At 44.0% G+C, this 27693-nt stretch overlaps 1 protein-coding gene across 1 annotated transcript in view; it reads left to right on the top strand.

Annotated features, from left to right (window-relative positions):
- SLC24A5 (solute carrier family 24 member 5) overlaps window positions 1-27693 on the top strand; it is a 260856-nt gene that overhangs the window by 211421 nt on the left and 21742 nt on the right. The window contains exons 6-7 of the mRNA XM_086959008.1: window positions 7557-7840; window positions 13159-13365. Of these exons, the coding sequence (XP_086815134.1) occupies window positions 7557-7840; window positions 13159-13365 (491 nt within the window). The remainder of the gene's footprint in view (window positions 1-7556; window positions 7841-13158; window positions 13366-27693) is intronic.

Raw genomic sequence — 27693 nt, 5'->3', positions numbered from 1 at the left:
AAGCTTAGCCCCAAGGACGAGGAAGGCATACGAAGGAGCGTTTCGTTCCTATTGTGCATTTTTGGGTCCGGCAGGGAATCAGAACTGGGGTCAGGAGGATTCCTTCCTAGGGTTCCTGGTAGCACTGCACAGGGAAGGCCGATCAGCGGCAACGGCCAATAGGCACAGGGCGGCCATTTCATTCATGGCGCAGGTGCATGGCATCAAGGACCCAACAGGTTCCTTTTTGGCGAAAAAAGCCCTTCGCGGCTGGCAGCGCCTCGAGAGTCGCAAGCACGATGAGAGGCGCCCGATTGGCCTAGAAAGGTTGTCCCTACTCATGGCGAAACTAGTCGAGACATGCTCCTCCCAATTCTAAGCAGTTCTGTTCCGGGCAGCTTTCGTATTAACGTTCCATGGGGCTATGCGGGTGAGCGAACTGGTCGTAAGAAATAAGAAAGATGTGGAGGGAGGCTTGCGCAGGGATCACATCCTAATTAGGGGTGATTCGATGGTAGTCATGATAGCCAGGTCCAAGACTGACCAGGGAGCTACGGGACACAGTGTTGGTGTGCAGCGCGTGCGAGGGTCCCCCACGTGCCCGATAATGTGTATAGAGGAATACTTGGCACTGAGGGCGGATACATGGGGGGGGAGTTTGCTGAGGCACAACGATGGCACCCCACTGACGAGGTTTCAGTTCCAGAGGGTGCTAGCACTGACAATCGTTGCTGCGGGCATGGACCCGTGCGATTTTGGGACCCACTCCTTTAGGATAGGGGCTGCTACTGAGGCTACAGCCAGGGGTCAGAGTGCGGAGGAAGTGAAACAGTTGGGATGATGGTCCTCGAATTGCTTCAAAAGGTTTGTGCGATTGCACATGTTGTAAAGTCAATCGACATGCACTCACGCTTCTTGTCTTTTGTTTGAATTACAGTTTCGCGAGCATGTCACGCGGGGCGGAATTTACAGTCAACCCAGCACCAGGAGACCAGCGGTCAAGGATCACCGACTGGAGAGAGAGTGGTATGGGTCGTGGGCCACTCATACGTGAGGCGCGCCGGGGACGTATTCAAAGCTGGTGACGTGACTCGCGCAGCTGGGGAATACGGGAACAGAGTGACCTTCCATGGGAAGGGCGGGCTCTGTTTTGACCAATTCGAGTCATTTGTCGAGGGTCTCTTAGGGCGGCAAAGGTCACCGCCATCTGTAGTCATAGTACACCTGGGGGGCAATGACTTGGTGACACTGGGTAGATGAGTGTTGTTTGAACAAATTTTGTCTGCTGTTAGCTGGTTGGCAAAAAGAATCACGGGGTGCACGATTGCCTGGTCCCACATGATTCCCAAGAAAGTATGGCGGGGGGGCCTTTCGGTGTCAGCACTGAACCATTCAGTGAAGAAGGTAAACAATAAAATTGGTAGATTGTTTCGCTCTGCGCAGTGGCATAGCATTCCTCATGGGTGTATTCGGGGTGATCACATGTATCTGAATGATGGGGTTCACCTGTCCCGGGAGGGGAATGTTTTACTCTCAGGAGACTTCATAGCATGGCTAAGGGGTTTGAGGAAGCATGACCTTTAGGAGGAGTTTGAGGGGGCCGGATAGCCGGTCAACTATCCGGCCTGTGGCGGTAAGGTCATGATCGGTGAGCAGTAATTTCAAGGTCCCTGGGGGGGGTGCCACCCACTATGGATGGGAGCGCCCGGGGGGAGGTGGCCATTGGCCCCTCCCACGGGGAGGCGGCACCCACTAAGGATGGGTCGCCTAAGGGGAGACGGCCATAGGCCCCTTCCAGGGGAGGAGGCGGCTATATGCCCCTCCTACTAATTTCCCGGGGGCCGGATATCCGCGACGGCGGATAGAGAGTGTGGGGATGGGGGGAGTCCATGCTGTCCTTCCTACAGATACCTCACTCGGGAACTCGGACGACCTTTAAGATGGCGTCGAGTGGAAAGGGGGGCCCCCACCAAGACAAGGGAAATTACAGTTGGCAATGAGGGTACATTCCTCTGCGCATGCGCCACTCACACCGTGAGGGCGAGAGTTTTGGTAGTAGGGATCTGACACCGGTTAAGACCTTGCCGTTGGCCCTTAATGCTAGGATGTACAATTTTAATTTAGAATGTATGCATTTGCAGGATGTTCGACTCGGCTAGGAAACCTTTGTATTAGAGATCTGTTAAGGTTAGCCAAAGAACATGTCTTCATTGAAATGTAATAAATGTAAAATTGTACATGATTATGAAACTTTTATTTAATGTTTTAAATTTTGTTTCATATTTTAATAAATACGGCCGGGAGGGTGACTCCCTCCCGCCTTCCAAAAGTTCAAGACAGCGTCCGACTTCCCATCCTTTGGGGATTGTGTTGGGAGGGGGTGACGGGCATGCCGGCCATATGGAAAGGGGCGACCACTCGGTCCCCCCGAACGTATGGTTGGGTGCCCCGATCCTCCCGGGAAACCATTTTGGGCGGGGGGCGTGTCTCGGCTGGTATGCCCGAAGCGGCGTAGCCGGGGCGCGCCTTTTCCCACCCAAGAGGGGTTGTCCTAGACACCTACACCGATGGCCACGCCCGGTAGGCGTACCGGAGGAGGGTACACGCCCCCCCACAGAAGAATAAATAGAGCGGAAATCCGAAGAAGCGTCCTCTTGTTCCTGTGCTCTGAAGGCTGCACCCACTCGTTGCTCGTGAGCCCTCGACGGAACAAGCAGCAATTTTGACCCACCCACCAGCCCCTTATGGCAATGTTTGTTTTGCAATAAAGTTTTGCTGTGATAGGCCCCTTTTTTCCTCTGCATGAAAGAAAATGAATGTTTAGGTTGAGGATGTGCCTTCTGTCTGTAGGATACTGTTTTTTTCTTTTTCAGGAGTAAAAAGTCTTGATACAATTAGACATGCTGAATATTTTCCTTCCTTAGTAGGTGAACAACTGTCGTATTTATTGTTTGGTCGGGCGGTAAGGTCATGATCGGTGAGCAGTAATTTCAAGGTCCCTGGGGGGGGGCGCCACCCACTATGGATGGGAGCGCCCGGGGGGAGGCGGCCATTGGCCCTTCCCACGGGGAGGCGGCACCCACTAAGGATGAGTCGCCTAAGGGGAGACGGTCATAGGCCCCTTCCAGGGGAGGAGGCGGCTATATGCCCCTCCTACTAATTTCCCGGGGGCCGGATATCCGCGACGGCGGATAGAGAGTGTGGGGATGGGGGGGGGGGGGGGGGGGGAGTCCACGCTGTCCTTCCTACAGATACCTCACACGGGAACTCGGACGACCTTTAAGATGGCGTCGAGTGGAAAGGGGGGCCCCCACCAAGACAAGGGAAATTACAGTTGGCAATGAGGGTACAGTCCTCTGCGCATGCGCCACTCACACCGTGAGGGCGAGAGTTTTGGTAGTAGGGATCTGACACCGGTTAAGACCTTGCCGTTGGCCCTTAATGCTAGGATGTACAATTTTAATTTAGAATGTATGCATTTGCAGGATGTTAGACTCCGCTAGGAAACCTTTGTATTAGAGATCTGTTAAGGTTAGCCAAAGAACATGTCTTCATTGAAATGTAATAAATGTAAAATTGTACATGATAATGAAACTTTTATTTAATGTTTTAAAGTTTGTTTCATATTTTAATAAATACGGCCGGGAGGGTGACTCCCTCCCGCCTTCCAAAAGTTCAAGACTGCGTCCGACTTCCCATCCTTTGGGGATTGTGTTGGGAGGGGGTGACGGGCATCCCGGCCATATCCAGCAGTTGTTTATGCGCTCTAGGGGGACGAAAATTACAAGCAGATTGTCTGTCAAGAATAGGATCCATAGGAAAATTAAAATCCCCGCCAACAATCACTTTAGCATTTTGAGGGATGTCAGAAAGTTTTTTACTAATAGCACACCTGAAAGATTGATAGTTATTATTGGGAGCATAAATATTCATAACGAAAAACTCAGTCAATCCATTAGACAAGTGACAAAGCAGTCATCTACCAACTGAATCGTGCTCCGCAGCCACTAAAGTTAGACCAGAATTCTGGGAAATAAACGTTATTTATTTATTTTTACAATTTATACAGCGCGAACAAATGCCCGTAGGCATCTCGGCGCTAGAAACAGTGCGTAGAATTCCCACAGAGGCTAAATCGACAGCTATTCTTGACCAAACAGCCAGGTCTTTATTGTTCTGCGAAATTGCATCAGGGACGGGCTTTCTCTGATGGCTACTGGCAGAGAATTCCACAGTCTGGGAGCGGCCACCAAGAAGCGCCTATCGCCCCAGGTGACTGTTTTGGTTCGCGGTACCAGCAGAAGATTGAGATTGTTAGATCTGAGCGATCTTGTGGATAAGTGGAACCTAAGATGGGCTTTCAGGAAATGCGGGCCATGATTATGCAGTGCTTTGTGTACTATGCAAAGGGTTTTGAACTTAATCCTATTCCGGATCTTAAGCCAATGAAGATCTTTTATGGTCTCTGAAATTGGCATAAATTTCGGGGTTCCAGACAGGAGACGGGCTGCAGCATTCTGGATTGTCTGCAGTTTATTGGTCACTCTGGCCTGGGCATTGATAAATAAGCCATTGCAGTAGTCGAGCGAAGACAACACCAGGGAACTTACCAGTGTCTTTCCTGCTGCAGCTGGCAAAAACGGCATAATTTTCTTAATCGGCCTGAGTTTATGATGGGCAGTGGCTGCTGTTTTGTTTGCATGGGCCATAAAATTCAGGTTCTCGTCAAAAGTCACTCCAAGATTTCTGACAGTAGGGACCGGTTTAGGAGGGTCCCATACATAGGTGGCCACCAAGTAGCAGACCAACTGGGTGAGAGATGTCCGAAAATGACCACCTCCGTTTTTTCGGAATTTAGTTTTAGGCAATTTGAGGCCATCCACTTTCCAATCGCTTGCATGCCGCCTTGAAAGTTTTCTGCTACCCTCTCCATCACCATTAATGGCCAACACAAGCTGCGTGTCATCTGCGTAGGAGGTTATAACCCCATTTCTTTTACCAGAAGCTTCAGAGCAAGCTACATCCAGGACCCATTCTTTCCGTAAGAACAAGGCTTCTTTATAAGCAACCTTAGTATCGTGAAGTAAAACAATATCACCAGACAAGCTTTTACAGTAGTCTAGGTTCTTAGCCCTATTAACAGGATGATTTAAACCACGCACATTATGTGAGAGCACATTCAAACCGGACATAATGGACAGAAAACAACATCCATAACCAAATATGATGTATGATAAAAGGAAAGGCACATTGATTTCAACTCAGATATAACAGTAAATAGAAGATAAAAAACCCCATAAAGAAATGACCGAAGCAGGAGTCCCCAGGAAATAAGAAATAAAGAAAGAGCAAACAAAAGCTAGAAAAAACAGTAAGATGGCGAAAGAAAGAACAAGAGAAAACTTAACACAAAAGAGAAAAAACCCCACCAAGGGATGTCTGCAGTAGACAAAATGCATGGGAGGAAAACGTGAAGGAGCAACCACAGAGGCCAGCACATACGACTCCGCTTACTCAACCACAAATATAATGCATTAAGCAGCAGAATTAGTAGAATGTCAAAAAGACCTAAACATTTGAACTTAATGAGACCTGTATAAAATCATTCTGGTAATTAATCAAAGTCACAAGAATTCTCTGAACTAATCGTTAAATTTAAAAAATTTGATACATCTGGATATACAGAAAATTAGACAATATGTACAGAAATGATCAATTATATAACAGGAAAAAATTGATTAAAAACATCTTTTAAATAGTAAAGGCAACCTAGAGGTAAGTCTAAAACAGTAATCCATTCCTAGCCAGAGAAAAGGGAATATACATACTAAGAAGTAAACAATATATAAGGACTGATATACATAACATACTATTATCCCAAATAGTTAATTGTTTATGTATATGAATATGCACGAAAATCTGTCTACACATAATAAATTCATATGTTAAAACATACAAAAGAAATGCAAAAAAAGAATAATAGGGTGAGTATCACAAATGAAGACATACCATAAAAATACCCTACTTCAGAGACAAAAACAATGATAAGACCAACATATAACACATAAAAAAGAAAGAGAAAACATATATTACAGGATGAACAAATCCAAATCCAAATAGAATGTCTGAGTAAACTTTTGCGTGTGTTCCCTCCATGCCCCAGTGGGCTGAGGGCGCCTACATTGCAAGCGATCAAAGTCCATGCCCCAGTGGGCCAATAGTCCGAGGGTCATATTTCATGCGAATGTTCCTTACTGACCCACAATATAAAGGCATTACAGATTCCTAATGTGAACACACGCAAAAGTTTACTCACAGTAACCAGAGGAACAACTTGGGATACACCAACCAATGAAAAGACTTGTGTCAACTTTGGCACACTGAGAACCAATGAAATGTGGCCTTTAACATGTGGTATATTACAATATGTATTATACATAAAGTTCCGAGAATTTTAGGAGTTACCAAGTCTACATGTCCCAAAATAATACACGGCTATTGGGAGTACAAATGTTAGAAAATGTTACCAACGGGTCGCATTAGGGACGAATTACAATCCTTTCGTTCCCATATGTTATTTTGCGTTTGCACGAAACTTAAATGTTTTTCAGATGTTGTATAATTGGGATACTTTACTGAAAGATTATTATAAGTATTCACAGACCTGTTGACATATGCGACTATTATGTTTACTCCATTCGAATATGTCTGCCATTTGTTTGATTGTACACATGGGTGTGTTTTAAACCTCACGTATTTAAGATGGCGTCTGAAGTAATTTGGCGAGCGTGAGCAAGCCGTAATGGCAAAACGCGTCGTTTTTTTACCTGCCGAATAAATTATCACTTGCAAGACAATCCGGGTGTCCGAGTACTATCCTTACGTGGTGGTGTTGTGGAGAGAATATATAAATATATATATATATATATATATATATATATATATATATATATATATATATACTCACTTATCTAATGTACATTTTGTTGATGTATTGTTTGTCTTGGACAGCTTCTTAAAAACATTGGGAATCAAACTGCCAGAAAGGCCAAATACAAAAGATTTTCCTATAACTTGTATTGTGGTCAGTTGTTTGCTTGATTCTCCTTTGAATTTAGTTTCTTGATATATCACTCACAGGATATATTTTCACCATTATAAATTCAACATGCTTTTAATGTATGTGTGTGTGTGTATATATATATATATATATATATATATATATATATATATATATATCCGACTTGTTCCATTGCTGGTTGTATTTCTGCATGACATGGGGGATAAACGGAAGTGCGTTCTGCAAAAGGATTATTTTCATGTCACTCGGTCCTAACGTTCCAAGGCACAAAAAAGTATTACATTTGTGAGTAAAATATAAAAGCCGCTAGTGCATACTTTACAGAATTACACACAAATTGTGTTTTTTTACCAAGGCTAATGATGCAAATAATGTGAGAGCAATGTGTTTGCTTTGTGTTTCTTTTGACTTTTAGTAATTGATGAATTCACAATAATCTCTTTAACTGAACGCCTTATCTCATCTAATCTAACCTCGCTGCTCTTCTCTTCCAAAGGTATGAAGCTGCCGCGCTGATCCTGGTCTATGGGTTATATATTGTAGTTCTGGTCTTTGACATTAAAATAAACCAATATGTCTTGAAGAAGTGCAGTCCCTGCTGCACGTGCTGCGCGCAGGCCATGGAGGAGTACTCCGAGCAGCAGCTCCTGATAGGCTGGAAGGAGGACAGTGGCACCCTTACTCGAAGATTCTCCAGATCTGACAGCGGGATATTTCAAGAGGAGTCCGACAACTCCCATCTGTCTGTCAGTATGCACGAGCTGAGTGACATCACAGAGGGTAACTACCGACTGACCTTTACTGTGTAACTCATCTTGAACACTTGTCTGCAATTCTGCACTACCAGTATTGCATTGATCTTTAAAAAAAACAGTCAATATTAATGGGAAAACACTTTTGTTTTGTAATTCACAATCACATATCAGTGGAGTACAGTGTAATTACTGCTCGGGTTTTTCTATGAGTATACATGGCTGATTGGCAACTGGAGCATCAAGATACCAATAAATGTGTCTATATCCATTCACATGAATGTGCTTCTATTAATTCTTGTTGTTCTGCTCAACAATGAGACATGGCTTGCTGGTCATTGGGCCGTACATTTGCCGCTATGTCATGAAGTGCATGAAGTATCACCCGCTAAACGATTTTGAATTTTGTCAGGGTTTGCGGTTCAGACCTGCGCAGCAATCTTGCATGTCTTCTGTAGATTGTTTAAATGAAAACAATGGTTCTGTTGGGAATCGCATTTACATTGAAAGCATATTGAATTTATAATAGTGAAAATATATCCCGTGAGTGATATCTCAAGAAACTAAATTCAAAGGAGAACCGAGCAAACAACTGACCACAATAGAAGTTATTGGCAAATATTTTGTATTTGGCCTTTCTGACGGTCGATTCCCAATGTTTTTCAGAAGCTGTCCAAGGCAAACAATACATCATCAAAATGTACATTAGATAAGTGAGTTGTGACTGGTGACTGGGTGCTCAAGAGAAAATTAAACAAAGAAACATAGTCATAAGCATCCATATAAAGCACCATATTTCAATCATAAGTGCCCACGCTGAATGACAATTGTTTCAAACATATATTATTTCTTTAGTTTAGTTGAAACTCTGTGTGGACCAATACATAGACAGAACGTCGACGTTTCGACCCTAAATAGGATGCGCTGACTTTGTGCATCTAAAGGAGGGTCTTCTGTAGATTGTTGGCACTCTCCTGAATAACCCTCTCCATCCTCTTATGGTCGACATGTCTATGAGGTTATGGGTGTTCATACAGTAGGATTTTACCTGCATCTGTAATTACCATATACGGCACAGTACATTATTTTAGGATGTCTCATTGCTGGTTGTTTGCATCAATAATGTGCGCATCTCTTTTAGACTGTGTGGCAACAATGACTAGCATAACTTGCAGTTCATTACAATGTGCATATTTTTACAATATTAATAGTATCATGATTGCGTTTGATAGGATTAGTATTTACTACAAATTTCCTGAAGATGGTACAGATAATTTGCCATTTACTATTATGCGATCTATGGCATTAAGCTATGGGGCCATACCAGCGCTGCCCCCCTGACGCTTACGGAAAACAGCTTTATCAGGCGTCTGCTCTGTTTGCCTATGAGCTCTCCTCTGAATCCGCTGTGGTTGGATCTGGGCCTGGTACCTATTCAGGAGATCGTAGCAAATCGCCCTCTCCTGTACTGGAGACGCCTTTGGGCGACTCCTGATCTTTCGAGCTATTGGGAGGATCTGAGAGATATTCTGCAGAGGGCTGCTTGGGGAAAATACTGTGGCTGAACTATATTAAGCACCTCTGCCACGTCCTAGGTAGAGGAGATTTATGGTTGTTCCCCCAAGACACCTGTCCATTGCTCTCCAAGAAACTACTGAATGTGGCTTTAAGAAGACACCGATTGGAGTCTACAACAAGCAATCTCTCCATGGGCAGGTTGTCTGATACTTTTCTGAATACTAAAGCCCATCCTCTCTTTGAAGTCTTTCTGGATGATATACAAGTCAAGTCAAAGAATTTATATAGCGCACTACATACCCAGAGGGTCTCAAGGCGCTTAGGGAGGGGAGGAGGATTACTTGTCAAATATCCAAGTTTTAAGTTGCTTTCTGAATGCTAGGTGGTTCTGGGTAAGGCGAAGGTAAGTGGGGAGTGAGTTCCATGTTTTAGCAGCCAGGTATGAGAAGGATCTGCCTCCCATGGTGGTCTTGTTGATGCGAGGTACAGTGGCGAGGGCTTGGCTGGAAGAACGTAGTTGGCGGGAGGGGGTGTAGAAGGACAGTCGTGAGTTGAGGCATTCTGGTCCGATGTCGTAGAGTGATTTGTGTGCGTGGGTTAGCAGTCGGAAAGTGATCCTCTTATTGACGGGTAGCCAGTGGAGGTCTTTCAGGTGGCCAGAGATGTGTTCGTTGCGCGGGATGTCTAATATGATCCTGGCTGAGGCGTTTTGGATTTGTTGGAGTTTCTTCTGGAGTTTAGCGGTAGTACCTGCGTAGAGGGTGTTTCCGTAGTCCAGTCGGCTCGTGACCAGAGCATGTGTGACTGTTTTTCTGGTTTCGGTGGGGACCCAGCGAAATGTTTTTTTGAGCATGCGGAGAATGTTGAAGCAGGATGAGGATACGGCGCTGACTTGTCTGTTCATTGAGAGTGAAGAGTCCAGGATAACGCCTAGGTTCCGTGCATGGTCTGTCGGGATGGGAGCTTTTCCAAGGGCTACCGGCCACCAAGAGTCGTCCCATGCAGAGGGGAATGTACCTAAGATGAGGACTTCTGTTTTATCTGAGTTCAGTTTCAGACGGCTGTGTTTCATCCATTCGGCAACTTCTTTCATTCCTTCGTGTAAGTTAGTTTTGGCGGTGCTGGGGTCATTGGTGAGAGAAAGGATCAGTTGAGTGTCATCCGCGTAAGAGATGATGTTGAGGTTGTGTTGGCGGGCGATGGCCGCGATGGGGCTCATGTATACGTTGAAAAGGGTGGGGCTGAGTGAGGATCCTTGTGGTACGCCGCAGATGACTTCAGTGGCCTCTGACTTGAATGGTGGGAGGCGGACTTTCTGGGTTCTTCCGGAGAGGAACGAGGTGATCCATTCCAGTGCTTTTCCTTGTATTCCGATATTTCTGAGGCGTTGTAAAAGGGTGCTGTGGCAGACTGTGTCGAAGGCTGCAGAGAGGTCGAGGAGGATGAGGGCGACTGTGTCTCCATTGTCCAGTAGAGTTTGAATGTCGTCTGTTGCTGCGATGAGGGCGGTCTCAGTGCTGTGTTTTGCTCTGAAGCCAGATTGTGAGGAGTCGAGGGATTTGTTGGCTTCGAGGAAAGCGGCGAGCTGGTTGTTGACAGCTTTCTCGATTACTTTGGCCGGGAATGGAAGGAGCGAGATGGGGCGGTAATTTTTGAGTTCGGTGGGGTCCGCTGTGGGTTTTTTCAGAAGGGCGGTGAGTTCAGCGTGTTTCCAGCTTTCCGGGAAGGTGGCGGAGTTGAAGGAGCAGTTGATGACATCTCGGAGGTGCGGTGCTATGACGGAGTCTGCTTTGTTGAAGATGTGGTGAGGACATGGGTCTGTGGGGGATCCTGAGTGGATGGAGTTCATCAGGCGGATGGTGTCCTCAGTGGAGATTGGGTTCCACTCGTTGAGGGTGTTCAAGGCTCCCTTGGCTAAGAAACTCTTTATTCAGTTTAGACACGGCTCATTGCCACTGAGGGCCGTAACACATAAATGGCGGAACGCCCCCCCAACGGTGAGCACTTGCCCGGGGAGTTCGAGCTGTAGAGAGACAGATCTACATGTTCTGCTCTTCTGCCCCTCCTACGCCAAGGCAAGGGAGAAATGGATTTTGCAGCAATGTAGGGCTAGGGGCTTTAGGGACTACAGGGAGGTCTTTAGGATCCTTAAATATGATACCACCCCCTGATAGTGTTTGCCACAGCTAGATTTCTTCAGTCTATGTGGTATATGAGATGTGCAATATTAAAGTTGGAAGCTCATACTTCGCTTTAAGAGTTATCTCTAGGGGGTGTCATACTTCTTTTATAATAATTTTATATATTGATATTCTTGTGTTTTAACTGATGTTGTTAACATTTGTAGGAACTGTTTATATGAGATTTTTAACATATTTAAATCTAGTATTATTAGCTCTAATTGTTATTTTGATGTGTATTTTGTGTATTGCCTTTTTATGGTATGTTTACCGACATAAAGTTCTTTGACTGACTGACGTCAAACATCCCACGTGCAGTCTCGTTCGTCTGACGAACGAGACTGCACGCTGGACGTTTGACGCTGCGTTACCTAAAAGGCGGCATTCACAAGCAGCAACTATCTTGGGAAGACTGGATATAGCTCCTCAGTATAGAATCTTCTGGCGTATGATAATCAATAGCTTGTTTTAATCAATTTATACATCGAAGTACCACTGAATCGTAATTGCGGCTCAGCGAATGATACAAGGATACCTCTCTATTTATCTACTTTTGGCTGATCGTGTATGACCGAAGGACGGCTAGCTGAACAAGATACTAGTGTGAGGCTATTCATATGAAGCTTTTTTAGAGCAAGGAAGGAGGCTAAAAAAAAACCACCTTAGGACAGATTGTTCTCTTAAGAGATTTTTTTGGGAAGACAGCTAATATATTCCTGATGAAGGCGGCTATATTTAAATTGTCCGTTGAAACGCGTTGAAACAAAGGGAGAAGTGCAATATACATTCAGCAAGGACTATTCTGACTGTTGCGGAATATTAACCTTTACTTTGTAACTCCCTTTTTTAGTTTTAGTAACTGTTTAGGCTGATTTTTTTGTATATGAATTGTTCCTTTTTTATATTGTCTGTGTTCCCAATGTTGTTTTAATCTTATTTGTGTTTTTTAACTTGTTTTTATATATATGAATAAATTGTGCATACTGAATTTATTTGTTTTTACGGAATTATGTTGTTAGTTACTGCATTGCTCCAAATGACAGGTTTGTTTGATTGAAGTATATATGTCTAGTTGTCTGTAACATTGGATGTCTTCTAACTAAAGTGCCCAAAGGGAATTTTACTTTGACATGCAGGTATTTTGAAAGAGCCAGGTGCTGGCTTGACCTTATACAGTTGTCTGATCGGTGCTATGTGAGGCCCTCTCTCCCACCCTGTTAAATACCATGGTGTGATCAGCTCCAAAATCCCTTAAACAAACAATCAACATACACCTGCATTCTCAGTCAAATTCAGGGTGTTCAAACAACTTTATGTCAATCGACTCCAGAGTCTCCTGGTACCACAGACATCAGTGGTAGCCGCACCAGTCACAATAATAACCCATCTGATACATCAGTTTATCCATCTACTAAAATGCCTGCAGCATCACATTTATCCATCTGCTAATTTCCTTTTTTGTATATTCAATTTGTATTGCTTCCCATTTATGTATGTCTTCGTTAAGGGCTCCACTGCTGACTTTTCTAGGTTAGATAGTTATGTGAAATTAATAAGAAGCTGTCATTAAGAGAGTACATCTGTGATGTAGCTTTTTCAACTAGTAGAATCTGAACAAAAGTGTATCCCTTTTTCGAATTGTTTGCAGATCCTCCGAGTGTTTTCACAATACCTGAAGGAGACTTTTCTAGAATTATCTGGGTACTCTCCCTTCCTATCATTGTTCTTCTCTTCCTGACCACGCCTGATTGCAGAAGGAAATTCTGGAGGAAATGGTTTATCTTGACGTTTATCATGTCGGCAGTGTGGATTTCGGCATTTACTTACCTTCTTGTGTGGATGGTGACAATAGTGGGTAAGTGCCAAACCTTTAATAAGTAGGTTGACCGTTAATATTTAAAGACTGATTCCGCTGTGCGTTTTTTTAGGGAAAGTTGCGCCATCTTGTGCGAATTAGCAGCACAATTATGATGAAAGGAATTGAACAGTTACTTTTGACAAGTGACTGAAGAACCAAACTACAAACAGCAGGCTCAAAGTCAACCTTCAAAATTTTTCGCTCAAAATGATTTAAAATGCACATACACACACCATCAAGCACTTGCCCCAAATGTGGTAAGGCTGGGGTTTGGATAGTAAATTAACAATAGGTGGAAAGTGAGTGGCTTAGTTTGGGAATGTAAAATGGATCAATTGTTTCTTTCTTTGATACTTTTCTCTTAATGGATCTGTATGAATAATCTATAAATGGTCCAACATGACAATGTCGAAAGTAAAAACTATTTCTCCATTACAAAACTCATAAAACCAAAACACTTGTGAAATTCACCATATATATATATATATCTATATATATATATATATGAGCTAATTTGCATACCTGCCATATTACATCACGCATGTTAGATGGCATCATTAATGACATCACTGATGGCAAATCCTGTCAATGGCAGCCAACCCTCGCTGCAAACTGCCGCACAAGGGATTGGATGCAGAACCTGGCCAGAGTCAAGTCTGCCATGGGTGGCCAACCCCCTGCTGTACCAGCTATTAGCCATGCACAGTGCCCAATGGCATAGAGTGGAGTAGCGCGTCATACAGTGTTTTAGAGTGGAGTTGTGTAGAGTAGAGTGGAGCAGCATGAAGTGGTGTAGAGTGGGGTATAGTGTCGTACAGTGTAGTCGAGTGGACTGGTGTAGGATAGAGTGGAGTGAAGTGTCATAGTGTGGAGTGCCGTGTCATACAGTTGAGTGTTGTGGGGTAGAGTAGAGTGGCATTGCATGTAGTGGAGTAAACTGTCCGCATGCAGGAGAGTGTCATACGGTGTAGTGGAGTGATGTGGTGTGTCCTAGATTGTCAAACTGCTGTAGTGTTATCGCATAGAGTGCAGTGCAGTGTTGTGGAGTGACGTAGAGTACAGTGGAGTGTGTTAGAGGATTTGAGTAGAGCAGAATAGACTGGAATAGCATGTCACAGAGTAGAGTGAAGTAAATTGGGATGGAGTGACATAAAGGGAGTTGTGTAAAGTGTTGTAGAGTGGAGTAGAGTTGTACAGTGACATACAATATATGAGAGAATTGTACGGTGACATAGACTGGAGTACTGTGTTGTGCAGTGGAGTGGCATAGTGTGGAGTAGACCTTAGTAGACTGGAGGGCCATATAGTGTTGTAGAGTGGAGTACAGTGTTGTATGGCATGTAAACTGCAGTGGCAATGACTGGTGTGGAGTAAAGTTGTACAGTGACATACAATATATGAGAGAGTTGTATGGTGACATAGACTGGAGTACTGTATTGTACAGTGGAGTGGCGTGGAGTAGAGCTTAGTAGACTGGAGGGTATATAGTGTTGTAGAGTGGAGTACAGTGTTGTATGTTTCTCCAGATTTACCGAGCCATGCAGTGCAACGCATGGCAGCCTGGATTTGCTAGGTTTATCTGCCTTAAGTATTACTTTGCCCTTGCGACACCATGCTTGATGCAAGGGTAATGCAATACTGTGAAAAATGTGTCCCTTAGAGATATATTGTGCCACAGTATACCACTGTAACTTTGCAGACTACCACAGTACATGCTGACGTCAAGGTAGTACACTGTATTGGTCTGTAATTTCCGCGGTCCCCCTTCCACTTTTTTATAAAGAATGAAAGATGTAAAAAATTGAAAATACTCTGTAGTGGTCTGTTTATGAAATATTGAAGAGTACAGTGTAGTTAATATATAGAAAACTTTACATTTTCCTTACCTAATACCACTTTAATAAAGTGGTAATAATTAGAGAAAAAATATTAAACCTAATACTTACCTATATTTAAGGCTCTAACCAGAACACAGTCAACTGTACTTAAAAAACATGGCTGCCTTTGGCTTTTTAAATGCAGCCATTAGTCAATCACATAGTGCTTTTTCATCACTATGTCCCATGGAAACGTTGCGAAATACCGTGAAATTTTGGGAAACTAATGCAGCTTCAGACCTCACTAAGTTTAAATGCCTTATAAGTTTAAAAATACTCCTCCAACTCACCTCTACTACCCAAAAGCACGTCACACCATAACCCTGCTAACTTTTATCGAAATCCCTTCAGCTGTTTGGTAACCCTGGGCGGAGCTGGCAGATTTCCACTCCATGGAACTCCGCTCCGCCACCGCCTCTACCGCTCCTATTAAAAATTCATTAGACATTAATAAAAACAAAAAATTAAACCCTTACCTGTACTGCAACATCCCCGGCTGCCCTCCTCCTCCTCCTCGCCGTCTCTCCTACTTGGGTCGATCATCTTGCGAAAACTGGACATGCGCGCGCATGCATTTCTCGCAAGAGGTGCGCATGCGTGGACCCGCGTGCATGCACAGTTTTTGCAAGATGATTGACCCAAGTAGGAGAGAGTCTGCGAGGAAGAAGAGGGCACCCCGGGGAAGCCGCAGTACAATTAAGTGTTTATTTTTACGTTTTATTAATGTATAATTAATTTTCAATAGGGGGGGTGGAGGTCGGGGCTGGTCAACTCTGCTCCGATGCGGAGTCGGAGGTTTGCCCCATACACTGCATTCTCCGCAGACTGCAGAGTTGGCAAATCTCCGCACACTCTGCGAGCGGAGTTCTCCGTCCGCCCCGACCGTTTAGCCACTACTTGTGATACAAAAGTCAGTGTAAAATGCAATGGAGAACAAACTTGTTTTGGGACCATCTATTTTTTTTGTTCTTTTTTTTGCACCCGAATCACCACAATACTCTGCATCCTCTGCCCATGTAGAAAAAGCCATAGGTCTGTATGGTTTCGTAGAAATTGGTCAACCGGGCATAAATTTAGCGGGCAAAAATCCAAGAAATTCCTCTTTCTCTGAATTATATTTATAACTTCGGGGTGGCTTCTGCCACTCTGATTTATATATCCTACAGGCAGTCACCAGTAGATAGCTACAGTTAGGACAGAATTTCTATCAAAAAAGTGATATTCAGTTGCCCACATCTTTGGCACCGGTTGATGAATCTTCATAAAATGTTCACCAAAAATGTGTCCGTTAATTCGGATGGTGTCTGGAAAGTTTAGGGGTGTTTTTCCTGTAGCAGGAGCCAAGAAAAAGGGGATCAACTCATTTTCCCCATGTTAATTCCTATAAGACCTTCAGACATGACTACAGCCCGAACCGCTGGAAAGAATTACACCAAATTTGGCAGCAAACTAGTTTTTGGTCCATAGATTGTGCTTTTTGTAATTTTGTTTAAATTCATTCCGTAGTTTGGGAGATATTAATTGGGGCACAAATGTGTATATATGGGGACGTGGACTACCCGTGAATTCAGAAGTCCTCATGTTCAAATATGATTGGCTGCCAACACTTCAACCTGGAAGTGTTGGCAGCCATCTTGGGACTCTGCTTGAACCGATTCCCACAAAAAATGAAAGAAAGGGGGGTAGGGTATGAATACCCTTACGCCCTAGAACAAGTAGACCCCCAATCAAACCCCCCAGTGGGGTCCCACACGGACCCCACTGGGGGGTTTGATTGGGTCTCTACTTGAGCTGAGTACCACAAAATAGTTTTTAAAAAAAATAAGGAATGTGGGGCAGGGTAGGAATACCCTGACCCCGTAGAACTGGTTGAGGGGGTCCTACACGGACCCCACTGGGAGTTTTTATGGGGTTAATTTTACCAAACATTTGCTGGTGAGTCTGCAGATTTGTGGAAAAATTAAAGAAGCGCAGGTGATGATCATCTGATTTCAAATGTTTCCAATTCCTATGAAATCCATGATCAACTGATCCTCTTACTCATCAAGGACCAACCTATGCCAAAACTAACTTCTGCAACACCATGACCAATATAGCCAAATGGATGAAAGACCACTGCCTCCAACTTAACTCTGACAAAACTGTAGTACTGATCTTTGGGAAAAACACCTACACGTGAAACCACAGCTGGTGGCCTGTAGAACTCGGACCACGTATGCAAACTCTGCATCAAACGTCAACAGCCAGCTGACCATAAAACAACAAGTTAATACAGTCACCTACTCTTGCTTGCACACACTCCACAGATTCTTCAGATGGATCCGAGCAACAGCTAGAAAGACCGTTACTCAGGCTAATCACCAGCCACCTCAACTAGGGCAACACTCTCTATGCCGGCATCTCTGTAGAGCTCCTCAGACAACTCCAGACCATACAGAACGCTGAAGCCAGACTCATCCTGGACCTCCTCGGGTAAACCCACATCACCCCCCATGTGAGAAACCTCCATTTGTTCCCCATCCAGAAAATATGCCAATTCAAGATCCTCATCATGCCTACACAGCCCTCCATGACTTAGGACCTGCCTACCTCAACTATGGATTGATATTCCGCCAACCCGCTAGAAACCTATGCTCCTCTTTACTTGCCCACACACTCCCCCTGCATCCGCTGCATCCACTCATTCTCCTACATAGCAGCCAAGACCTTGAACGACCTCCCCTCTCCAGCTCTGTACAACCCGCTCTTTGGCAGACTTCAGCAAGAGACTCAAGACCTGGCTCTTCGACAGAGACACAGCACCCAGATACACTGAGGGGTGACCGTGTGCTTTACAAATGCTGACCGATTGATTACTAATGCTGATTGATCATACATATTTAATCTGCACTTTCTGGTGTTTTTCTGCGAGTTATAAGTAGTAGTTCTTTTGATCAGTTTTTAATTGCTCCAATCACATCTGTCAGTTTTTCCATTGGGTAATATCTTTGTTGGAATCTTTACTTCATTTCTAGAATTTGATCCACTAGATCCTCTGGTTCAGAGCAATCCCGTTTTGCTTGTTGTATCTCTCCATACGTGACGCTTCATTTTAAAGCCTTAGTGTGGCCGCTATTGGCATACTACGGTTTCATGAGGATACCTTGTGATTAATTTTAGTACAGAACTTTCCATCCTTTAGTACAGAACTTTCCATCCTTAACAGAAATGTCAATGTCCACTAAGGTGATGTGATTTGGACTGATAGTGTATGTGAAATTTAAATTGTAATAATTTTGGGTCAGAGTTTGTTTAAATGTTTCCAATACTTCTGTCCCTTCCCAAATTACAAAAAGATTGTCCATATATTTCATCCAAAGTTTCACATGTTGTAGCATAGTTTGATTACCATCTGTCCACTCGGACTCAGCTTCCCAAAATCCAATTGAATTTGAATTTGAATTTAAAATATTTATATAGCGCAGCATTCACGATATGGTTTCTTGGCGCTGTAGAGGCTAATTTAGCAGCAGAACGAAGAACTGGTGGAGAAGAGAAAATTAAAATCAGTTCACATTAAGAAAAGCCTGGGTGAATTAGGATGCTTGCATGTGTTCGGCAAATGAAATACTCATGGCAGTGCTCGGTCTTTATAGGTAGTATTTTCTAATGAACATGAAGATTATGAGTGAGGCAAATGTGTAACTTATCTAAGAGCATTCCATAATGTTCAAAATAACTTGCTGATCTTGCTCGTAAGAAGTGTTTACTGACTGGCCTGTGATACCAGCTTCGTGCTAAATTGATGTCAATTGTCACTAGTAGATAGTTTTCTTGCCAAACGATTTCTCAGATTTTATTTAAGAAATCCATTGAACTTCTGATGGAAGATGGAAGCAATGTTATATATTCAATGAGGAAGATGTCAATGGATCTTGATGTGTATTGTAGTAGAGAGTTTGTTCCAGACTCTGTTCGTCGCTTCAGGTAGTGTTTAGTACAGAGGGAAAGCTGATGGTGTTGAGTCCATACAAATAATCCAGACCTGATCACCTAGTAACCTTGAGCTGAACAACAGCTCAGTCAAGCGTGCAGCTCAGAGGATGAGCAACCCATACTAGAGCCAGCCCTGCTGCTCATAACGAGGCTTTGGGGTAAAAAGAAAATCTTTGAGACTAATGATTATTCGTGTAGACTAATTCAGTGGACAGTATGCGTAGTTAGGGTAACCAGAAAAGCATAGGATTACAAGAAACCTGAAAAGATGTGTGCCAGTCAGTGAAAAGGCTTGTACGACCCTGTTTGGGGGGTTAGGAGGCAAGGAAGGGCTACTGGAACTCAGTTGTGAGGGCTGGAGTCTTTTGTTTCTGATTGCCAGGTGGCTTGTTTCTGATAATCCTATGATAGTTCTGTAAAATGTGCCATGTGCAACCTCTTTCGCACTTGACTCTCAGTGGTATCCCTGACAAACAGTCACAGGCCTTCTTCAAGATCCAACCCAATGCTTGCCTTTTTAAATGAAAGTACATTAAAGCACACAGACAACAAATGTCAATGCTACACACGACAGGTCAGAGATACGGAGGCTTCACTGGTACGAAGCAACTGGACTTGGCATTGGTAACCTCTGCTCAAGTCACCGGACTCTCTCATCTTCTCCCTTGTTCAATTTCTGCGTCTGCAGGTATTGGGTATGGGGTGTATGTAGAATTTGCTTTTGCACAAATATGCCAAATTAAAAAAAGGTACATGAAATTACACATGGTTATATGTAATGCAAATAAAGCATTTAGCACTACATTTTAGTGTGAAATGCATCCTTGTGTGCATTTTGCACGTGTGTATGCCTTTCACATACACAAAAAGCACCAAAACACAAGTGCTGTGAAATAAAGCCATTCACATTCCAGTCATTCGCAGTGTCCCTGTGCTATTTATTTGCCACTGGAATTTCACATAACCAGCACAATGGGAAAATTACTGAAATTATCCTCTTGAAAGTAATTTTTTCCTCTGCCCAATCTGTATCCGGCACAGGTGCAGTGCTACCTTATTTATTGAGTTTGTGTTATTACACCTAGTTGCCACAGCTGACGAGCAGGAAACTAGGCAGAGAGCAGCAGCGCATATCTGGCTATTACTCCATTGAAGGCAGCAGCAAAGTCAGCCATCTGAAGTCTGTGAGGCTCCAACATCATTGCAAGTCTCTGGCTGGCCACAAGCCCGCTTCTTGGCTTTGGTTGAGCTGTGGAGGTGAGCCCTAGAGTCAAGGGTCATGGCGCTGCATCGAGGCACATTTCTTTTGGCAGCACAGCCCCTGGACTGCTAGATAGGTGGCACAGTCCGTTCCAGTGCAGTTCAATATCAAAGCAGTCAAGTCCTCTCAGGTGCAGCTTCATCATGTTGCAACACCACAAACTACTTTGACACAGTTTTACAATGTTGCAGTAATGGTCTGCTCAGGCAAAAGTTCAAGCTGTTGAAATGGTGCTGGCCGCTTGGCGGGAGAGACTGCACTCTGATCCTGAAGCATACAGATCGCTCTCCTTCTTCTTCCTGGGAGGACGGACACACAAGCTCTGGGATGAGCAGCTTCTTGCTCACCCTGGACATTAATCCTCCAGCAGAGTAGGAACACTTCTTCCCTCTGTCATCTGGAAGGTTGGCATTCTGCTGCCTCACAATAGGGAGGCAGCTTCTTCCTTCCAGGTCAGACTCCAGGTGATGTTCCAACCTCTGGTAAGGGGTAGAGCACTTCCTTCCTTGTTAAAAGAGAACTTGGAACTGGAGCGATAAGCGGATCAGCAGTTCCTACTTTCATCCAGCCACAACAGACGAAAGTTGCGGATTGTTTGTCTGCACTTCTAGATCCACTTTGGGTCAGTTCTTTCATCTGGCTTCTATGGACTGCTCTGCAGTCACAGCCTTCATGCAAAGTGATGTTCAGAGCTTTAAGGTGACGTTAGTCAAGCAAACAAAACAGAGCAGAACATTTCTACTCACTAAGGACCATATGTATACACACTCATTTGCGATTCTCAAATAGCGATTTTTTTGAAATCGCTATTTGAGAATTGCAAAAAGGGATGTATGTAAAAAATTCGCAATTTTTTTGTGATTTCTTAATATTCCTTAATTGCGATTAGCAAATTGCGAATTCGCAATTAAGGAATACTTTCTCATTCATTTCTATGGACCAGGACGCCCATAGGAATGAATGGGAAGTTAATCTCAATTTGTGATTCGCAATTTGAGAATCACAAATTGAGAATAATTTCAAGGGTGCAAGGGTGTCATAAGGACACCCAGATGCACCCTGATGCCCCCTTGAAATTTACATGTGACCGCATATGGCGCATATACATGCCCTAAGGGTATGCATGTGCGCCACATGGCGCCTTCACCAATGGCAACAAGTGCATTTGTGAAAGAAATCTCAAATTACCACCAACTTCAAGTGCTTGGGTGCTTTATACATAGCATTTAAGGAATCGCAATTTCTGAATCCTTAAATGCTGACGAAAAATTAAGGAATTGCAAATTTAGCGATTCCTTAATTTTGCAATGCGATTTCAATCATACCTCATATTTTCAGAATTTTTTGTCGTAAACGCTGCTTTTTTGCAAATTGCAGCGTTTGTGACTAAAAAATCGGTTGATACATATGCCCCTAAAACTGAAGTACTGCGTGCAAAGATTACAGCTGACACAGGCCCTCGTCAGCAGCAGACTCGACTACAGCAGCGCACTCTACGCAGGAATCCCAGCCAAACACCTACAACGACTACAACGCATCCAAAACGCCTCCGCCCGACTGATCGTCAATGTCCCCCGCCGCAGCCACATCACCCTCCACCTGAGACACCTACACTGGCTCCCCATTGACAAGAGGATCACCTTCAAGCTCCTCACCCACGCACACAAAGCACTCCACAAGGCCGGACCAGCCTACCTGAACAGCAGACTCCGCTTCTACACCCCCACCCGCCAGCTCCGCTCCACCAGCCTCTCCCTCGCCGCTGTTCCCCGCATCCAACGAACAACCTCTGGCAGCAGATCCTTCTCCTACCTCGCCGCCAAGACCTGCAACAACCGCCCTACCCACCTACGGCAGACCCAAGACCTACTTGCCTTCAGAAGACTCCTCAAGACCTGGCTCTTTGTGCAGTAGCGGCACCCGCTCCCCTCAACGCCTTGAGACCCTCACGGGTAAGTAGCGCGCTTTACAAGTACTCTGATTGATTGATTGACACCTACAAGACTATCCTATATTGCCTCGTACAAGTGAGACTTGGAAAGAAATAGAAATAGCTACATTTGTCAGATTTTGTGTCCCTCTGCAACAGAGGCATTGTTAGTGTTTTGAGAAACTATGCAGTACTCCACTTCCCCGCTAAGCAGATAATAATTGGAGGAGAAGCTGTAAAGAGGTATTTGAATTCGGGAGGAGAAAACACGAGGAGTGATTGTTGAGGAGACATGCTTAAGTGCTGATATCTGAATGTAGACCAGATTGCTTTATAATGTATGCGTCGATACTTAACACAGCTTGGCATAGAAATAATAAGGGAGTTCTCCAACCATTCAGCCGATATAACAATCATGAGGCTGAGCACATATATGTAGATATGACATGGGGACATGAATAACCGAATATTGAATGTGCGATGACATAAGACATGCCTCTCACTTTCCATACAACCCACCGAGTTCTTGAGAGAACGTGTGACAATAGTGGCACAGAGAAGATTAGACATGAGATCGAAGAGAGTTCATTTTAAGAATGTACACAAAGGCTTGCTATCATGGCATAGAAGACATTTCCCTTTTTGCAGTAGACCAGTTTAGTCGGTCTCGAAACTGCTAAGCTGCTGCTCCATTTCTTTGTTTTTCTTGTAATGCAGTTTTCATTTTTTTTATTTTAAGTTTTTGTATTGTGAATATTTTTTAAAAGAAAGTTTGCAGTATGATGATATAGTGACATCAAATTACCTAGGGAGTATATAAAACAGCATTCATTCCCACATTAATGCATGTGTTTTAGGACCTAGTAGTGCTTCTCAGGTCATGTCAGTCTACCATAGTGTTCGGTGTTAATACCACAAGAAACTGTGCTGCATGCTTTACCACACCCACCACTAATAGCCTGCGTTCAGTTTTCTCCAAAGAGCATCTACAGAAGAGGTAGGGGGGAGTGGCCTGGCAAATCTAGCGTAGGTATTCAGCCTCCTGAAGGATGCACAGGGGCTGTGGAGCAGAGTTGGAGACGGCGTGCTCTCCACTTAGCCGAGGGGTGGCTGCATGGTCTTTGCTCACTGCAGAGGGTGGTGTTGGGGATATGCATCTGGGAGGGGTGGATAGAGTCAGAGGTGCCTTTAGGTGTACCATCTTGTTGCCAAAGTCAGATAAATAAGGACCAGGAAATTGCTGCACTAGAAGGCCATGTGTATCAACTAGTTGTTCCTTGGTATTAATAATTAATGTGGTATTTATTTCTGGGATGAAAGTTTAGTAGAACAGGAAAGGAAGCCCACATTCCTGTGGCTCTCTTTTTAAGCAAAGATGTTAAATCACTTGAGTTCCCAGGTACTTATGTAATGTTAAAATTTATTGTAAAACGCACGTACACAGATTGGTTTCTTGGCGCTGAATCTAGGATATGCTGGAGCGCTGTTGGTCTGTCATATGCTTACGATTGTTCATAGGCTTGGCTGAATAACCAGGTCTTGAGACACCTTCTGAACTTCATGAGGTCTGTACATGCTCTGAGGTTTGGTGAAAGCGAATTCCAAAATTCAGGAGCCAGCACTGCAAATCTGCAGCCAACTTGTCCCTTCAGTTTTTAAGAGGGTGAGGCCGGGAAGTTCATATGCAATGAACGCAGGTTGAAATAGGTATATGCCTTTGTATGGTCCAAGCCCAAAATTCATCTCCATCATTATTCAAAGACTTCAAAATCAGGCAGCTTGTTGTGGGATGGAGAGCCAATGTAACTTCCTCATGAGGGGGGAAACGTGTTGCCATCTAGGTTGCTGATAGATCAGTCATTTTGTTTCATAAACTTGATTCAGTTTTATAATAAAAACCATAAAAGTTACACAACAATAATACAATTTAAAACAATCCGTGCTTGATCCAAAAAAAGAGTGCCATAATTGCAATAGAAAGTAATATTTTTTTTTTTTTTAAAAAGGCCTAAGGAAAGCATACAATATAGATCCATTTGGTTCCTATAATTAACACAAGCTTTTTTTTTTTTTTTTTTTTTTTTTAAATATTTTATTGAAAGTAAATTTTCCATATACAAAAGCAAAACATTCGTAATACTTGTACTGTTCTTGCAATGTTGCGGCCTGGTGGGGCCTAGAGAGAGAGAAGAAAGGAAGAGAGAAAGAAAAGGAGGGGGGGGGGTCACTGCTCCAGATAGGCGTCGAGAGCTTCCCACATGTTGTCTTTGGCAGTATGATTCGCCGTCTTTTGCTTGGCAGTGATGTTGTCTGCCCCCCGGAGGAAGGTTACCCAATTGAACCAGCGTTTGAAGGTGGCTTTGCTGGTGTCCTTCCAGTTACCCAAGATAGTTTTCACCGCAGCCATCAGAAGTACATCGACCAGGTCTCGTACTTCTTTGGACTGAAGTTCTGTTGCTAGGAAGGCAGTGGCTATCCCCGCTAGTCCTCAACCCCCCGGGCTCGAGTGGTGGTAAACGCAGCTACATCGGACACACTCACACTAGGTAGAGGGACAAGGCAGGGGTGCCCCCTCTCACCGGGGTTATTCCTGCTGGCCCTAGAACCACTCCTCCACATGATCAGGTCAAACCCCCGGATCATGGGGGTGCAGATAGAAGGTCAAGCTTTCAAGCTAGCTGCATACGCGGATGACATTCTGATCACCACAAACAATCCACAAGAGTCAATTGAGGCACTCGTGCAAACAATAGAAGAGTATGCACATGTCTCAGGCTACAAACTCAATAGGGAGAAATCCGAATGCAAACCTATGAACTGCCACACCACCATGGCTGTCCTGGGCACGTCCGGCCTGGCATGGCAAACGAAACCCCAGAAATACCTAGGCCTCCTCTTCGGAAGGGACCTAAGATCAACACTAGACCACAATGAGGAGGCGATGTTAAAAAAAATTAAGTCCAAGCTAGACACCTGGTGGGGAAGAATTGAGACAATAAAGAGGATGGTCACCCCCATGCTAAACTACCTGCTCTCCATGCTGCCTCTCACACTCACAACTGACTTCCACAAACACATAGACAAAAGCATCAACATGTTCCTCTGGGGAGGAAAAAAACCAAGAATCAGCTTAGCGAAACTCAGACTTAAAAAAGAACAGGGCGGACTGAACCTCACAAACTACAAGGCCTTCCAGACGGCATGCCTTGCCAAACAGGGAATACACTGGATAGCCCCCACACCAGAATACATGCCGGTATGGCTGGATCTGGAAAGGAGTATTCTAGGAGGTGCAGACCCAATTATGGCCCTCACGGCGCACAAGCACCCAGAGGCCAAAAACGCAATAATCCACAACACAAAGACAGCGCTGCTGAGAGTAGACAGGGAAATGGCAGTAAGTATCAAAGGCACCAAATGGGAATCACTGTGGCATAACACCAAAGTCACATAGTTTACAAGGGAAAGTATAAAAATGGCATAAAAACATAAAATGCAGCATGCCCTGCGAAGACTGATCATCGCCTCTAGTGAAACATTTGGCTCTGGCAAGTAGGAGGTGAAAGAGGTTCAACCGAAACCTGGTTAACAGAAATTGGTCATGTGCAGACCGGGACCCCATAAGGTATTGCTCTGTCCTAGGGGTTGTTTTAAGCATAAAATGTGTACGCACACTAGATTTCTCAACCTCCTTTGCTTCCCTTTCCATATTCCTCTCTAACAAAAAGGCTACCTTCATTGCCTCCACATCCTTCTATACAATGCAGTCAGGATTAATAAATAGATCCCCCCTCTTCCCAACCTTTCTAGACTTCTCTTCACATAACTCAGCCACGGAATACGTGCTGAGTTATCAAGGGCCATACAATCTCTTAAGATCAAATGGGTAAGAGCGATATCTATATTCAGCCAACTTTTTGACCAGCAGGTAAGGGGTCACAGAGATAGTACATCATTTAAGTAAGGGACCCCTAAGTCCTCATGAGCCACCATATTAGAAGTACCCCGAGTAACACATAAGATATGCTTCAAAAAGTAATTTTCCGATATTTGGAGTGTCTCTCCAGCATTATAACCCATAATTCGCTGCCATATGAGGCTATGGGCAGACTTTTTGCCTTATACACTTGCAACATAGCCCCAGTAGGCTTCTTCCCTATTTTAGACGTGAAATTGAAGATTGCCGAATTCGCCCTCACCATGTTCCCTTTTGTTTTCTGCAATAGAGTCCAGTTCATCTTGTCGTCAAAAAGGACCCCTAGATAAGAGAACACGTTGGTGCATAAAATCTTTGAATCTCCCACTCGAAATTGATAATTCTTCTTAACCCTTTGCATAACATACGATTTAGAATTGTTAATCAACAGATCCCTGTCTAACATAAAACTTGCAAAAGCAGATAAAAGCGTTTGAAGCCCTTTTTCAGTCCTGGATATAAGAACGGTGTCATCCACATATAGCAGGACAAGAATCCTGCGCCGTCCTACACTCGGTTAATCTCCACCAGTAGCTCTTAAAACATTATCCAGGTCATTAATATAAAAGTTAAATAAAAAGGGGGCCAGTATACAGCCTTGCCAGACTCCCTTTTTGATATTAAAATCCCTTGTGACCTGCAAATCCTGAGAAAACCTAACCTTGGCTTTGGTGGACTTGTTCATGTCCTCCAGGAAGTTAACAATACCATTATCCACTCCCATAGCCCTCATGGACTGCCATAGCATCCTCCTGTTAACACAGTCGAAAGCTGATGACAGATCCATGAAGGCCAGATGGAAGGTCCCAGTACCTGCAACGGTGTACTTGCTCAATATCAAGATTAAATTAAGACATTGAGCTATAGTAGACCGACCACGCACAAAACCGTATTGAACTTCCGACAAAATCATATGTTACTCAGCCCACAATATCCGTCTCTGAAGAAGGACCCGACCTACCACCTTTATCACAGAATCAGTTAAAGAAATGGGTCTATAACACAGGGTACTATTTCTGTCACCTTTTTTAAAAACGGGAACTATTGTAGATGTTGCCCATGGCTCAGGACAGCCATACTGTGCTGACGCATTGAATACATGTTCTAATATCGGGGCCCAAAAGGAAGGATCTGACTTAAAAAGATCTGGGGGGATCCCACCCAGCCCAGGTGCTTTACCCACGGTTAATCCCATTATACCTTCCAGAATTTCGCCCATCTCGAATTTTATTACTGCCTCATGTGTGTCACGAAGCTCACTGTCACTATGCCCATGTCTAATATCAAACATAGATTCAAAGTGTGT

This window comes from Lissotriton vulgaris, chromosome 2_1, assembly GCF_964263255.1.
Source record: "Lissotriton vulgaris chromosome 2_1, aLisVul1.2, whole genome shotgun sequence".
In the NCBI taxonomy this organism is placed as follows: domain Eukaryota; kingdom Metazoa; phylum Chordata; class Amphibia; order Caudata; family Salamandridae; genus Lissotriton; species Lissotriton vulgaris.
The sequence above is the reverse complement of the archived record's forward strand: the minus strand, read 5'-3'. Positions and strand labels throughout refer to the sequence as shown.